This window comes from Monodon monoceros, unplaced genomic scaffold, assembly GCF_005190385.1.
Source record: "Monodon monoceros isolate NGI ecotype Baffin Bay Population unplaced genomic scaffold, NGI_Narwhal_1 Super_Scaffold_18, whole genome shotgun sequence".
Lineage (NCBI taxonomy): Eukaryota > Metazoa > Chordata > Mammalia > Artiodactyla > Monodontidae > Monodon > Monodon monoceros.
The window spans coordinates 84,543,743-84,557,725 of record NW_021703774.1 but is presented as its reverse complement, the minus strand read 5'-3'; the positions used below and the strand labels follow the sequence as shown (position 1 = coordinate 84,557,725).

Below are 13,983 nucleotides of genomic sequence, written 5' to 3'. Positions count from 1 at the left end.
GGGGACATGGGTTCGATCCCTGGTCCAGGAAGATCCCACATACCGCGATGCAACCAAGCCCGTGTGCCACAACTACTGAGCCTGTGCTCTAGAGCCCTCGAGCCACAGCTACTGAGCCTATGTGCCTAGAACCCGTGCTCCACAACAAGAGAAGCCACCACAATGAGAAGCCCGCGCACCGCAATGAAGAGTAGTCCCCACTCACCGCAACTAGAGAAAGCCTGCATGTAGCAATGAAGACCCAATGAAGCCAAAAATAAATAAATAAAATTTATTAAAAAAAAAAAGAATTAGATCTTTGAATGGTGGTTTGTGAACTTTCATTTAAGTCCCCACTTGTTCTTGGTCTTTTTACTCCCAGGGACAGCTATAGCTTTCTCATTTATCTTGTTATGTCCTGAGAACTTGGCTTGGCTTTCTGTCCATCAGGGCACACAGGTTGGCAGTTCTTACGTGTGCAGGCAGCTCAACTGTCACATTGGGGACCCCCAAAATGTGGCTGGACAGAAATGCGGGTTATCAGCTACCAGGTGAATTGTCTTTCTTTCTTTCTTTCTTTTTTTTTTTTTTTTTTTTTTGCGGTACACGGGCCTCTCACTGTTGTGGCCTCTCCCGTTGCAGAGCACAGGCTCCGGATGCGCAGGCCCAGCGGCCATGGCTCACAGGCCTAGCTGCTCTGTGGCATGTGGGATCTTCCCGGACCAGGGCACGAACCCGTGTCCCCTGCATCGGCAGGCGGACTCTCAACCACTGCGCCACCAGGGAAGCCCTAAGTCTTTCTTTCTTTATCTTTGGGAGTGGCTCTGGATCTTGGGGCTGGGGGAGTAGTATCTTTTGTACTTTCTTTGGGGATGCCTCTTGCATCCATGGTTAAACCATGGTTTTGTTTTTGAGTCATTTGATAGGGATACCTTTAGTTTAAAAGTAAAAGAAAAGTTTGTTTAGTATTGCCAGGAATAGTTACTGTTTGTCCCACCTAAAACGTGTTAATAAAATATTTAAAAGGATTTTTTTAGTGATCTTTGTGGTTAGAAGTTGGCCACTCTGGGGAGTTCCTTGATGGCCTAGTGGTTAGGATTTGGTGCTTTCACTGTGGAGGCCGGGGCTCGATCCCTGGTCGGGGAACCATCCCACATGCCATCCTGCTTGCTGCGTAGCGCGGCCAAAATGCAAAAAAAAAAAAAAAAAAAGTTGGTTATTTTGGAAGCTGATATTCAGAGCCTGATAGGAACTGTTTTTAAGGGCTTCTCCACCAAGCCGAAATGAAATTATGTACCCAGAAGGAAAGAAAAACATTCTGAGGCCACTGTGGAAGAATTTACTAAAACATTCAAAAGATGCACAGCTCCAAATCTGGAACATAGGAATCTTTTAATTTTCATCTTAGTTGGAAATCTCCCTGACATAAAGAAGCAAATTGAAGATAATATAGTTGGATGGGTGGGTTCACTGGGCCTCAGGTGGCAACCCAGTTCTTTGAGGAATAAAGAACAACTACTTGTCTTACAAATCGAGTTTTGACAAGAACAGAAATGCAGCTCTAGAAACAATGAAAAGTCTATCCTTTTTACCAATCTCAAAACCTCCCCTATTCAGCTCAGAAGGCTTACAGATATTATAAAACATCTGGATTTAGGGAATAAGAGTCCTTCTTGGTGGAACTTACATCCTTTTTCTGTGCCTTTGAGCTTTGAGATGTAAGCGTTCTGCATCTCAAGTATTTAGAGCCATTTCTTTGAAATGTGGACTTCAGGGAGGTGATTCTTATTAGAAGGACAAAAACAAAAGTATGTGGGGGGCGATTTGGAAACTAGGTGAAAGTTCTACTGAGTTAAATTGTGGATATTCATTGACTAGATCATTTCCAAGTAAGATAAAATACTGAAACATTAATTACTGAACACAAATTTATCTACTTTTGGCATTTTATCTACTTTGGCTTCTTATTACAGAGGAACTAAAGATATTTGGGTTTATTGGTAAACGTGTTTTATGCCATATCGAAAAATTTACTGTGAGGGAGAATATACTTCTGGAAATTATGAAATGTATTTATAAATGTGCCAATCCACAGAATGCTAGTGTAACAGTCCACAGTTGCTTGCTTCTTAGTTTTCACTAGGAAGTAAGGATTCTAAGGGTTACGAATTCTAATCGTTATATGTAATTTAAAACTACTAAAATACAGGGGTGAAAGGAAGCAACTGTGTGAAAAGTAGGAAGGAAAGTAGAATGTGTCTAGGGGGTAAGAAAAGGTATGGAAGGACTTTATTAAAAGTCTTTTTGTCATTTGCAGAGAGTTATTGTTTTACTCTGATGCTTTCACAGAAATGCTTCTTTGTCTTTAGAGTTTCATGGAAAGATCTAGAATACAGGTTTCTGATAAGTTTAAGAGCATAAAAGTGAACTGGGTAAGAATTTTCAGAGCTAATGAAAAAACTGGATTCATCCTGAACAAGAATTAATAACATATGATTAAATGAACTGATGAGGATGATTATAATGTTTTTTACAACTTTTTCTTTGAAACACTGCTGATTCCTTAATGTTTTGTTTTCCAAATTTAAGGAAACCTTTCTCTCTTAAGCTGTTTATGACTTAAGGCAGTTTGGTAAATTATACCTTTGTAAACAAAAGTGAAACGTTTTTTTCCCTACCTGATCCCTCCAGAATTTGGAAATTTGTTGTGTAGTCTTATTTTCATGGCAATATAGTGATTTACATAAGCCAAATAAGAATATGTTCTTATAACAGGACACAATTGGAAGCCTTGGTTATATTACCAAGGCTTTGACTAGAATGTCATATTTGAGAATATGCATAAAATCAGATATGACCAGACAGTTTTAAGGAACTAAGGCTGACTTTATGGAGGCAATAAAGCTCCTAAGAAAAACTGGCCTGGCATCTTGTTTATAGGGTTCCAAGAAACCTTACCAGGTGAGTAAGGAAGGTCACTTCCTGGCAGGCCTGAGAACCTCAGGATATCTTAGGGACCTTGAGAAGAGAGGAATTCACCCAAATCTATAGGTATTCCAGATGAAGTCTGAAATGACAAATCCTTGACTTGACTTCTTAATCTGGAGAGCCTTTAAAAGTTCAATCTAAGATTCCTTATGAAAAGTCCTAGCAAAACAGATTTAAAAAGAGCCTATATGGTCAATTACTCTTCCTACTGCACCTCTGTAAATAACCAGCCTAAGTTTTATGAGACTAGACTTATTCTGCAAACAAATTAGTCTTACTGTGATTATCTTTGATAGAAATGGGGGTGATTATAAAAAAAATTATGTTGCAGTAGAAAATTATAATACGATCTTGTGGATATCAGATTCTAGTCCTATTCACTGTCTCTGAGCTTTTGTTATATACCTGTAAACCGGACTGGATCCTGAATTGTTCTAGTTTTCTCAAATATCTGGCTACTCTCCAAACTAAGATTTCCAGTTTTCTCCTACCCTTCTGCTTTGAAATCACTAAGAACAAAGACTATCCTTGAACCTCCTTAGAAGGGACCGTACCAAGTCAGCAGTCAAACTTCAGGGCCTTAAACCTTGGGTCCATATCTCCCAGTTAAAAAGGGCTCCTCCAGACTCTTGGAACTGTACAACTGGAGACCTAAAATTAAAATTGGCTTCTGGAGGTTCCTCTCCAGAAGCAGATAGCATCTTGAGATGGACAGCTCTCCCGAGGTCACGGATCAAGATCTTTATTTCCTATTTGAAACCTTTATTCCTTTTGCCTTTTCACTACTTGCTTTTTTCTCTCTGTTAATGCACGGCAAGACAATGCTTCTCTGGCAACTATCGCTGAATCTTGCTAAGGCCATACCTACAAAACAGAAGTCCCTAGGTTTTCTTGGTAAAATAATTTGAGATAGTAGAATTGCTTTAGATTACTTGTTGGCTAAACAAGGAAGTCTGTGCCATAGCAAATACCTCTTGCTGTAGCTGGATCAACACCTCTGGTAGTGTAGCAAATGCAAGAAATTAACAAGCCACTTGGCTAAGGCAACAGGAGGCCATTAGACTAAGGTGGCTCTAGTGCTGTGTGGCCTACATAAGCAGACCAAAACCTAAGCTTGTAAATGCCTCAAGGTTATGAAATGAAAACCTAAGGACAACCAGTCACATACAGCCAACTAGGCTTTAAGCTGTAGCCAATCAATAATTTCCTTGCTTTGCTTCTGCATTTTCTCTGCAAAAGCTTCTCCTTGAGCTCCTGAATGGAAGAGCGCTCCTAACCTCCTCTGGTTTGTCAGCACCAGCTTCACATCGATTTTTGCTCAGATAAGCTCTTATCATTTTTAATATGCCTCAGTTTATCTTTTAACATTATGCTCAAGGCAGGGAGTGGGGCCCCAGAGTTGGGCAGTACGTTTCCTGGGCCATAAATGGCAATCTGCAGCGTATTTGTGTACCTTCTGTGTAATGACTGAAGATTCTGGTTAGTACTTTGGAGTTCCAAGCCCTCTTTTAATTACTTTTCTATACATGTTACCTTAACTCCAAACACCTCCCGTGAAAGGTGTATACTTATATTTAATTTTAATGAAACTTTTTTTTCTATTGCATTTTGGAAATGGTTAAGGCTGAGTCTCCTAGAACATTACTGGGACAATTCAGTTTTCTTATCCCATTTCCTTCCTCTGCTCCACCCTCCACATCAAAAAAGAAAAAAAGTCAACAGGAAATTGCCTTTCATCTTCCCAGCACCAACGTTCCAGGTTTTAAACCAGAGTGTATTTTAGGCTGATGTGTGTTTTTCTGGTTTTATCTGGAAAATCTGCACATATTTATTATGCATGTTCCTTAAAAGGTAAGGGGCTTCTCAGGCTCTTAAAACCAACTCTATAATATTTTTGATTCAAGCGCTAGCAGAAGCACAGCTTAGTGGTTTGGGAAGATGGCCTCTAAGTTAACAATGGAAAAGATTATGCAATTATGTGGGTCTGGTGGTAAGGATCAAACAAACCTTCAGCAGAAGACAAAACCCAAAAGAGGGAAGGTGAGTGTTTTTCAGAGAGTTATATGTAGTTACTAACGTAATCTAGAAAACATTTTTTAGTAAACATCTGTAAGACTTTGTTTTTGGTAGGTACTTGTTGCTCTTTTAAAGCAGGGCTATCTATGATTCTGATCACAGGATGACATGAGGCTAGCTTTGTATTGCTAGAGAGCTCTGATGCTGAGGGCTGGGTCAGATTTGAAATGTGGCAGAACAGAGTCATTCCCAGAGGCTAGGAAAGCTGCAAAGAAAGAGGCTGTCAGAGATGAACCCCTTGAAACATGTCTTTCATACAGAAAGCTTTGAGGTATAGTGGGAAATGCAGACTTTGTTAGAATCTCAACTTTGCCATTATTTAAGCCTGCACGCTCTGGGCAAGTTACCCTCTCTGAATCTGTTTCCAAACCTGTAAAATGTGGCTAATATTATTTACAAGTTTGTTGTGAGGACTATGTATATACAGTAACTGCACATTAACAGACCTGCTATTGGTACTTAGTTTATTAAAAATGGTTCTTATTAATCATGTGGGGCTTTATATCAAGAGCAAAGAGTTCTTAAGCCACCATTGGGATATTAGTTAAATTTTGACATCTGTACCCAATCGACTTAATAAAGCTTACACGATTTTTAACTAAAATAATTCCCTCAACCTCTGACTTTCTAACTCTTGGCCCTAAAGTTATTCAGCAAGGATGCAGCGTGATTTTCCTGTCACCACTATTACCCTCACCCCACTGATAAATACAGTCCATGAAACTTTTTGGCACTTAGGGACTTAAGTATAATACAAGCACTACCAAGATTTTATTTTCCCTGTCCTCACTCTTTGTGAAGAAATGAGTTAAGATTTGGGGAGGGTTCCCACCATTCCTTAAATTATAAGAGATCACTGTGCTTAAACTAGCACTTTATATATTTGTAGTTGCTTGATATTTTTGAATAAATGATATATATTCTTTGTATACTGTCAAATATTAAATTGCTAGACAGCAATATGAGCTGCATTCAAATTCAACAAAATGAAGTCTTTTGTATCTTCTTATGCACCATTCTGTTGAGAATGATAAAGCCTGAAGAGAAGATAATGTCCTATACTTTCAAACTGGTAGATTTTCTTCTGGCCAAACATACCTACTTCTGTAGTAGTCTGGCTGTTAAAAGTAAGGCTCTGACTTGGAGGCTTGGGTCCAAATGGTGACTCTGCTAATTCCTTAGCCTTAGTTACACAAATGCAAAATGGGTCAAATTAGAGTACCTACCATATAGGGTTTTTTTTGACAACTATTTATGAAACTTTTATGCTTCCCTGTAATATTAGAAAAGTTTGTCAAGTTTACAAAAAAAAATTCCTACTGCCATCTTTATTACAACACATTGAATTCAGGAAAAATTCTTTGCAGATTTGATATCCTTTTGTTACATTGTATTCAATATTTTGTATTTATTTAGTTCTGCTCAATTTTTAATGCTTAAGAGTTTAAACTTTTTCTCCATACAGGTTTTTTTCATCCTTTATTAATTCCTAAATGCATTATTGTTTTTGTCGCTATTGCAAATGTTTTCTTATTTTCTATTTTGAGGTATAGAAGAAGCTTTTTCACTTTTTGTAAGTTGATCTTCATCTTGTAATTCTGCTGAATTTTTTATTAGTTCAGGTGGTGTTTTTATTAGTTCATGTTTTTTAATTAAAACTGTTTTATTGTGGTAAAATACATAAAACAAAATTTACAATCTTAACCATTTTTTTATCTTAACCATTTTTAAATGTGCAGTTTAGAGGTATTAAATACATTGATATTATTGTTGCCACCATCACCACCATCCATCTCTAGAACTCTTTTCATCTTGTAAAACTGAAACTCTGTACCCACTAAACAGTAGCTCCCCATTTTTTCCCCTCACCCTAGCAACCACCATTCTACTATCTCTATGAATTTGACTGCTCTAGGTACCTCATATAGGTGGAATCATACAGGATTTGTCTTTTTGTGACTGGCTTATTTTACTTAGCATAGAGTCCTCCATGCTATATAGCACGTGTCAAAATCTCTTTCCTTTTTTAACACTGAATAATATTCCATGGTATGTATATACATTTTGTTTATTCATTCACCCATCAACAGACATTTGAGTTGCTTCCACCTCTTTGCTATTGAGAACCCATATAGGGTTGTTAACGAGAACTGAATGTGTTCCTGGCATATAGTAAGTACTTATGATATCTACTATTATGTTTTTATTATGGGGTAGGAGTATGCTTGACTTGTCTTATATATCCATGGATGTTTCTGTGAGAATCTATGTATTTCAGGAGCTTCCGAAACAGAATGGTTTGGAGCAGTTACCTTTTTAAGAAAAATTACAATTTGATAATTGAAAAAATAAACATTTGATAAGAGTTTAAAGAATTCAGAAAAGATCCAAGCTTTCCTCCAACCAGTTTTATTAAACATAACAAAATTCTGTATACAAAGTGACCTACACTTGCTTCAAAACATACTTCCCTTAACTAGTATTTTGATAAGTCAATTTTGATAAGTCAGAGTGTCAAAAAGCAGCTTACTCTAAAATTAATAGAAAAGTGCCTAATGCACATTACATGAATGGCCTAATTACTGGAACTCTAATAGCTCTATAAGATAATTAACATAAGGTACGATTGAGTCCCCGTGACAAGCTGCTGGAGAACTGATACAAGATGTCAAGAGGCCATTTTGTGCACTGCCACTGTGATGCCATCGTGTTTCTGGATCATAATGTTCCTGAAAGGCAAAGTAGAAGATATTCAGTAAAGTGTTGCAAGTGGGAGTCGACGTTAAGATTAAAGATGCTGTTTGGTTTAGGACACAACTAAAAAAATAATACTTACTTTTCTATGTATGAAAGCAATATCTAAGTACAATAAAACATTTGGGAAATACAGAAAAGTATAATATATAAGAATGAAATTAATTCTATAATCCTATCACTCAAAGACAACCACTATTAATATTTTCCTTTTTTAATATGCATGTATACCATATATACATTTTTTCTCACTTTACAGAACTGTGATCATAATGTGCATAGTTTATTTATTTAAAATTTTTATTTATTTTTGGCTGTGTCAGGTCTTAGTTGCAGCACAGTGGGATCTTTCATGGCAGCACGAAGGTTCTTCATTGCGGCACACGGGCTCTCTGGTTGTGGCACGTGGGCTCAGTAGTTGCAGCGTGCAGGCTTAGTTGCTCCGCGGCATGTGGGATCTTAGTTTCCTGACCAGGGATCGAACCCGCATCCCCTGCATTGGAAGGTGGATTCTTAACCACTGGACCACCAGGGAAGTCCCTGTGCATAGTTCTGCTTTTTTCATTTACTATTATTCTGAGGACCCTCACTTGGAATGTCTTTGGTATTTCTATTACTACAGACATTGTTTCTGTTCTTTGTTTAGTCTTCCTCTGTGTTATTTATTGCTTCTTTTATTGATAGTTCGTGACTCTTCATTTAAATGTCTTTGTGGTGTGAAAGCACATTAGCTTTAGAGATCAATCCATCTGCTCCTGTGGTCCAAAGGGTGGAACCTTCCTCCACGTACTTTGAGAAATCACTGATGAACACAGGGCAAGCCCCAGTCAAGTTTCCCAGGGATTGATTTTTCTGAATGAAAAGGAAAGGAAGGGATCTGCTGCCATCTACTCACCCATTATCTGATTCTAGACACACCACAGGAATATCAGTGGGGTCTGAGGTTAGCTTAGCTGCTTGCTGGGCTAAAACAGATATCACCCCAGCATGCTCATCTGACAGGGTTCCGCGGCCTGGAAGACAGAGATGATATCACGTTGCCTGACTGTCCAAAAATGAGTATAGACGTATAGTAGAACTGAATTGAATTATTCACAAAAAGAAGGTTCAGCTCATGGTCTCTTAGGTTAGGTACTGACATAAAATGATTCTGCCCTGATACTCAGTGGTTACATCAGTGAGAAAGCCAATAACAGCTTTTAAGTCAGTAAAAGGCCGTAACACTCAATTTTCCAAGTCATTCCCATCACCATCTCTAAACACCTTCTCAAGCATATAAGGAAGCTGTAATTCAAGTCAATCTGAAAGCAAACTGAAACGAAGAAATTCATAGGTGAGACTGACAAAAACCAGTAAGGGCAAGAGACTTGCTGAAACTAATTAATTCCTCATGGAAAATCTGATTTCCTTTTACTGAGATCAACCTCAAAGGATATAAAGATCTTTACTCGGGAGTTTGGCTGTAAGATCACCTTAACAGCATGTATAAATATTCTGTGAGCAATTATTTCCACTAGAATAAACTGGTTTTTCAAATAGCAACAGAATTGGCTTTTTACTAATGTTTGTTTTAGCCTGTAGATAATAACTAAATCTTGGATGTCAGGTACAAAACGTAATTACTAAGTTTACAATATCTTTCTGTATATAAAGGCAACACAAGCCCATCTGCCTGAAACTAACTCAGGTAATAGACATGCCAGTATGGCAGAGTTGGTGCATTTACTGTTGTTACATAAAACATTAACTGGACACACAGTGCAGTCTTTTGGGCGAAGTTTTCTTGAAGGAGTACATTTAGTTTTACATTTCTGCACTTGAATTTCAGCCTTTCCTTTGTGAGCCTGGCAAGTGCCTCAAAAAAAATCTGCCTTTTTTTCTTCCAACTAAACTGATTTGTGTGTAAAACCTGAGTTACAGACTACTTCCTTCAATTACCCTCCCAGCAAAAATTCAGAGCTTTAAAAAGTCCTGCAGTACAGAGGAGTAAGGAGCAAGGTGTCCTGAGTTTACCAGTTCTGACATTACTTAGCTGAAGGCTTCCATTGTTACCTTTCTGGATTTATTTTCTCATCAGTAATTGTTACCATTTATTGAGCATTATGTCTGGGTTCTGTGCTGAGTGCTTTACATATATAATTTTATAGTATTCTGATTAAGAGGCTTCTGAGCCAGACTCAAATCCTAGCTCAACTACTTACTAGCTGTATGGCCTTAGGCAAGTTAGTGAACCTCTGTGCCTCCATTTCTTTATCTGCCTAACAGGGTTGTCATGAGGATTAAATGACTTAGTATACACAAAGCACTTAGAACGGTGCCTGGCACATAGTAAGAGCTCAATAAATGCAATTCCATAATAATAATTCTTATTAAGCAACAACTCAGTAAAGAAACTGAGGCTCAGAAAGGTTCTTTTTGGTCCAAGCTGACACCACTAGTAAATGGAAGAGCAAGGGGTTGAAGCTAGGTGTGTCCAACCCTGCAGGCCCCATTTTTACTACCTACTCACTTACTCTTAAGTGAAGTTGGACTAAAAAGTAACACCACCCATCTAGCAGGGTTATTGTGAAAATTAGAGATAATGTATACAAAGCTTCACAGTCCCACCATATGGCATAAATTCAATAAATGGTAACTGCTGTCATTGTCTGAAGTCCTTTCTAGACCCAATTTAAAATGATTAAAATACTACTTTAGTAGAAACGACTCTGTAGTGCTAGAACTGCAAGGAACATTTCTCCCTTTATAGAGAAGTTTCAATTTCCTAATTTTGTTATTTGGGGATGATCTCTACGCTTGCAAAAGTCCCCAGAAAGTGGCAGGGTAACAGGAAATAAAAACTAGAGAATAATAGCACACTAGGCTCCCAGTCAACATCAAATGCTGTGCAATCCACCAAAGGGTTGATGTGAGATACTTACAGCCCAAATTGAGTCCTTGTGAATCTGTGCACAGGACTCCAACAATGGATGGATTCTTCATTCTAATTCCAGGAACGCAGGAAGAAGAAAGCAAATGATGTGGGAAAATGAATTTAAATAATTATAACGCAAATATGCTTTCTCTGTATCAGGCATTGTTGTAGTACTTGAAATCAGTGTTAATCTTTTTTCACTATCGCCCACTCCTGTCCCAAGAAAAATTAAATTACAAATAACTGATTTAAATAGTTAGACCAGTTTCTCTCTCATGAGAATAAAGACCGTGCCCAGGTACTGTTGAGCTCTGGAGGGCCACAAACATTGCAATAGTTGGGATTTTGTTGCCTTCGTTAAAACTGCATATGTTAACATACTCACTTGAAACAACTGTTGAAAAACTCTTAAGTAACACGGGCTGCCTCCTGGAGGGGTAGTGGGAAGCTGAGGGGCACTGATGCGAGGGAGGTGTTTCCCTGTACGCCTTCTATTTTTCCAACTTTGGATTTTCCGTAGATATTACTCATTCGAAAAATTTAACGGATGCCTTTCAGCAAGTAACTGGTTACACCCGGAAGGAAATACGCTGTGTGTGTTTATGTTTATAAGGCAGGGCTCTGCACAAGTGGTAGTTCCTTCTCCCAAACGAACCCGGTTCCTAAAACTCCTGAAGAACGACCCTGTCCGGACAATTTCAGCACGAGAGTCGGGTTTGGGCTCGGGCCGCGGAGACCCGCCCGGGAGGGAGTGTGCGGAGCCCCGGCGGGATTTAATTCCGGGTCATTTCGCACCCACACCGGAGGCCCCGGGACAGGGCGTCCCCAAGACGCCCGGCCGGCGCTCGCAGCTCGCGCCCTCTGTCCCGTTCAAATCCCCCAGCCGCGACCCCGGGACAGGCCGACGAGAATACTACTCACGTGTCCTCCAAGTGCTGCTCTAAAGTTGCCTCCATCCCGCCGCGAGTCGCCTTCTCCTTCGCCGCTGGTCTCGGGTGCCCCTCGGTCGTTCACATGACGCGAGCGGGCCGTGGGCAAGGACGGTGCCTCCAAAGGGACAAACTTCGTGGCGCAGCCTCCGCGTTGTGTCCAGGATGACATCTTTACGCGCCCGCCACCGCGAGCAGGGCGGAGGTTCTGCTGCCTGTGCAACAGGCGAGGGGACGGCGCGGAATGCCGCCGTAAGAGGGAGGCCTGCAGTCGTCCCTCGGAGCCGGCCTCCTGGCCTGTCCCTTTGTCTCCTCCATAAAGACCTTTGGATTACAATTCCACCGACTCCAAGAAGTCGGGCCAGACCCTGTTGAAGTTTTACAACAACCCGGGCGGTCCGACGGGGCCTCATACAGGCGGTGGGGCAGAGAGAGACAAGAGAGACACAGGACCCCGGTGAAGGGTCCCCAGGCTTATAGGGGAAAAGACTGGACACAGGGACTAGAGGACGAGATGGAACAATGCTAATAGGTATGGGGAAGGTGTCGGGATTTTAACGAAAACGTTGGTTCTTCCCCTTTGGCGAGGGCTTGGGAAAGAACGTGTCACTTGTGATAAATAAATAATCTTTAAAAAAGTTAATTATAAAAGCAGTTTTAAAAAATAAGGAAAGAAAGCCCACCCATAGCCTCTGTCCAGAGATGACTATTAATCCCTTGGAGAATATTCTTTCAGCCAATTGTCTTTGCAGATGTATGCTTTTAATGTTGTTGTTTCTTTTTTAAGCAAAATTGACACACATACTGGACATACAATTCTGTAGCTGACCCTTTTCACAGAATTTAGCATAAATGTCTTTTCATGTCAGTAAGTATTCATTTACACAACCTCTGTAACACTTACAAAATAGTCCATATTATAACTGTTAATTGATTTAACCAACCCATATCAATGTGCAGTTAGGTTGCTTATAGTTTTATTGTTATTTTGGGTTCTTTGGCTATTACAAATGCTGGATGAATATCCTTATAGCCAAATATTTGTGCAGTTTAAAATTTTCCTTATGAGTTACTAGAATGGAATTATTGGGTCAAAGGATATTGACATTTTTAAGGCTTTTAAAATACACTTACAAATTGCCCCGAAGAAAGGTGGTAACAATTTACACTCAGATTGGTAGCATTTTGATGAAAATGGGAGTATGTCCAGAGGTCACCCATCGCCCATAAGCCAATACCCACTCCTTGTGCTTAAGTCCTCCTAACATCACTCCTGGAGCTACCTTTTCTCCAACCCTCTTACCTCCAGCTTTTACTCACAGTCCACCTTCTGTTCTGGGGCCCAGCTTTAAGGCTTCTCTCGACTTGAATTCACAGTCCCTCTTCATTCCCTAGCTGTGATGGTGAGAAACTTGCAGCTGCCTTAAAATTCCAGTCTTGAATATTGTAATTCAGGAGTTTTAGACTCCTGCCCTAGAGAAATGATTTATATTAACCTCGGGGTCACATAATATGGGCCATTTAAATTTTAGAAAAAGCTGTTTAAAACTACCCTTAAAAGATAGCGTCAGAAAATGTGAGGAGCCGGCCTGCTTGCTGCTGAAGTCCTGCCCCAGGCAGCTCGGCACCACAGTACCGCCCCCTTGTGGTCCCAATGTGGTGTAAGCTTTGCTGGACTGGGGCATCTCAGCTCTGGCTTTCTAACCCTCAGGGCAGCGACGTCCAATAGCAACGGAATGTGAGCCAGCCACAGCTGTAATTTTAAATGGCCTGGTAGCCACGCTAAAAAAAGTAAAACAGGTGAAATTAATTTTAATAATATATTTTATTTATCCAAATACTATGTCCAAAATATTATCATTTCAACATGTAATCAATTTTTAAAATACAGAGATGTTTTGCATTCCCCTGCCCCACCCCGGACCAAGTTTTCAAAATCCGGTGTATATTTCACACTAACAGCGTGTTTCAATTCAGACTAGCCACATTTCAAGTGCTCAATAGCTATGTGTGTGATGGGTGGCTACCATTGGTTAATGCAGCTCTAGGATATCTGTGATTATCTCAAAGCCAGATCAGTGATTATAGGATTCCCGGAAAAGCTGGTGATCACTTTTTACGTGCTAAGGAAGGCCTCCAAGGGGAAAATGAGCACGTAGGAAGAGGATGACCGCTGGCTCAAACATCCTTGTTGCTCCGGAGGTGGGAAGGCAGGCTATTCCACACCACCCCCTCTTTCTGTGTCTTCTTGCTGTTTTGTCCCTGCAGAAGGAGCAGTGGCTTATATAAGCTGGGGAAGTGCTGTTGGCTGGAGTGATGGTTAGTTGGACAAGGTGTCTGACC

At 40.0% G+C, this 13,983-nt stretch overlaps 1 protein-coding gene across 1 annotated transcript; it reads right to left on the bottom strand.

The window, feature by feature from the left end:
* Window positions 1-7,431: 7,431 nt before the first annotated feature.
* Window positions 7,432-12,262, bottom strand: LAMTOR5 (late endosomal/lysosomal adaptor, MAPK and MTOR activator 5). Its single transcript, XM_029227137.1, has 4 exons — window positions 11,633-12,262; window positions 10,719-10,780; window positions 8,693-8,810; window positions 7,432-7,772 (listed from the first exon to the last, which is right to left on the bottom strand). Exons 1-4 carry the CDS (start codon window positions 11,665-11,667, stop codon window positions 7,712-7,714), a joined length of 276 nt encoding a protein of 91 aa, XP_029082970.1. The 5' UTR covers window positions 11,668-12,262; the 3' UTR covers window positions 7,432-7,711.
* Window positions 12,263-13,983: the final 1,721 nt, after the last annotated feature.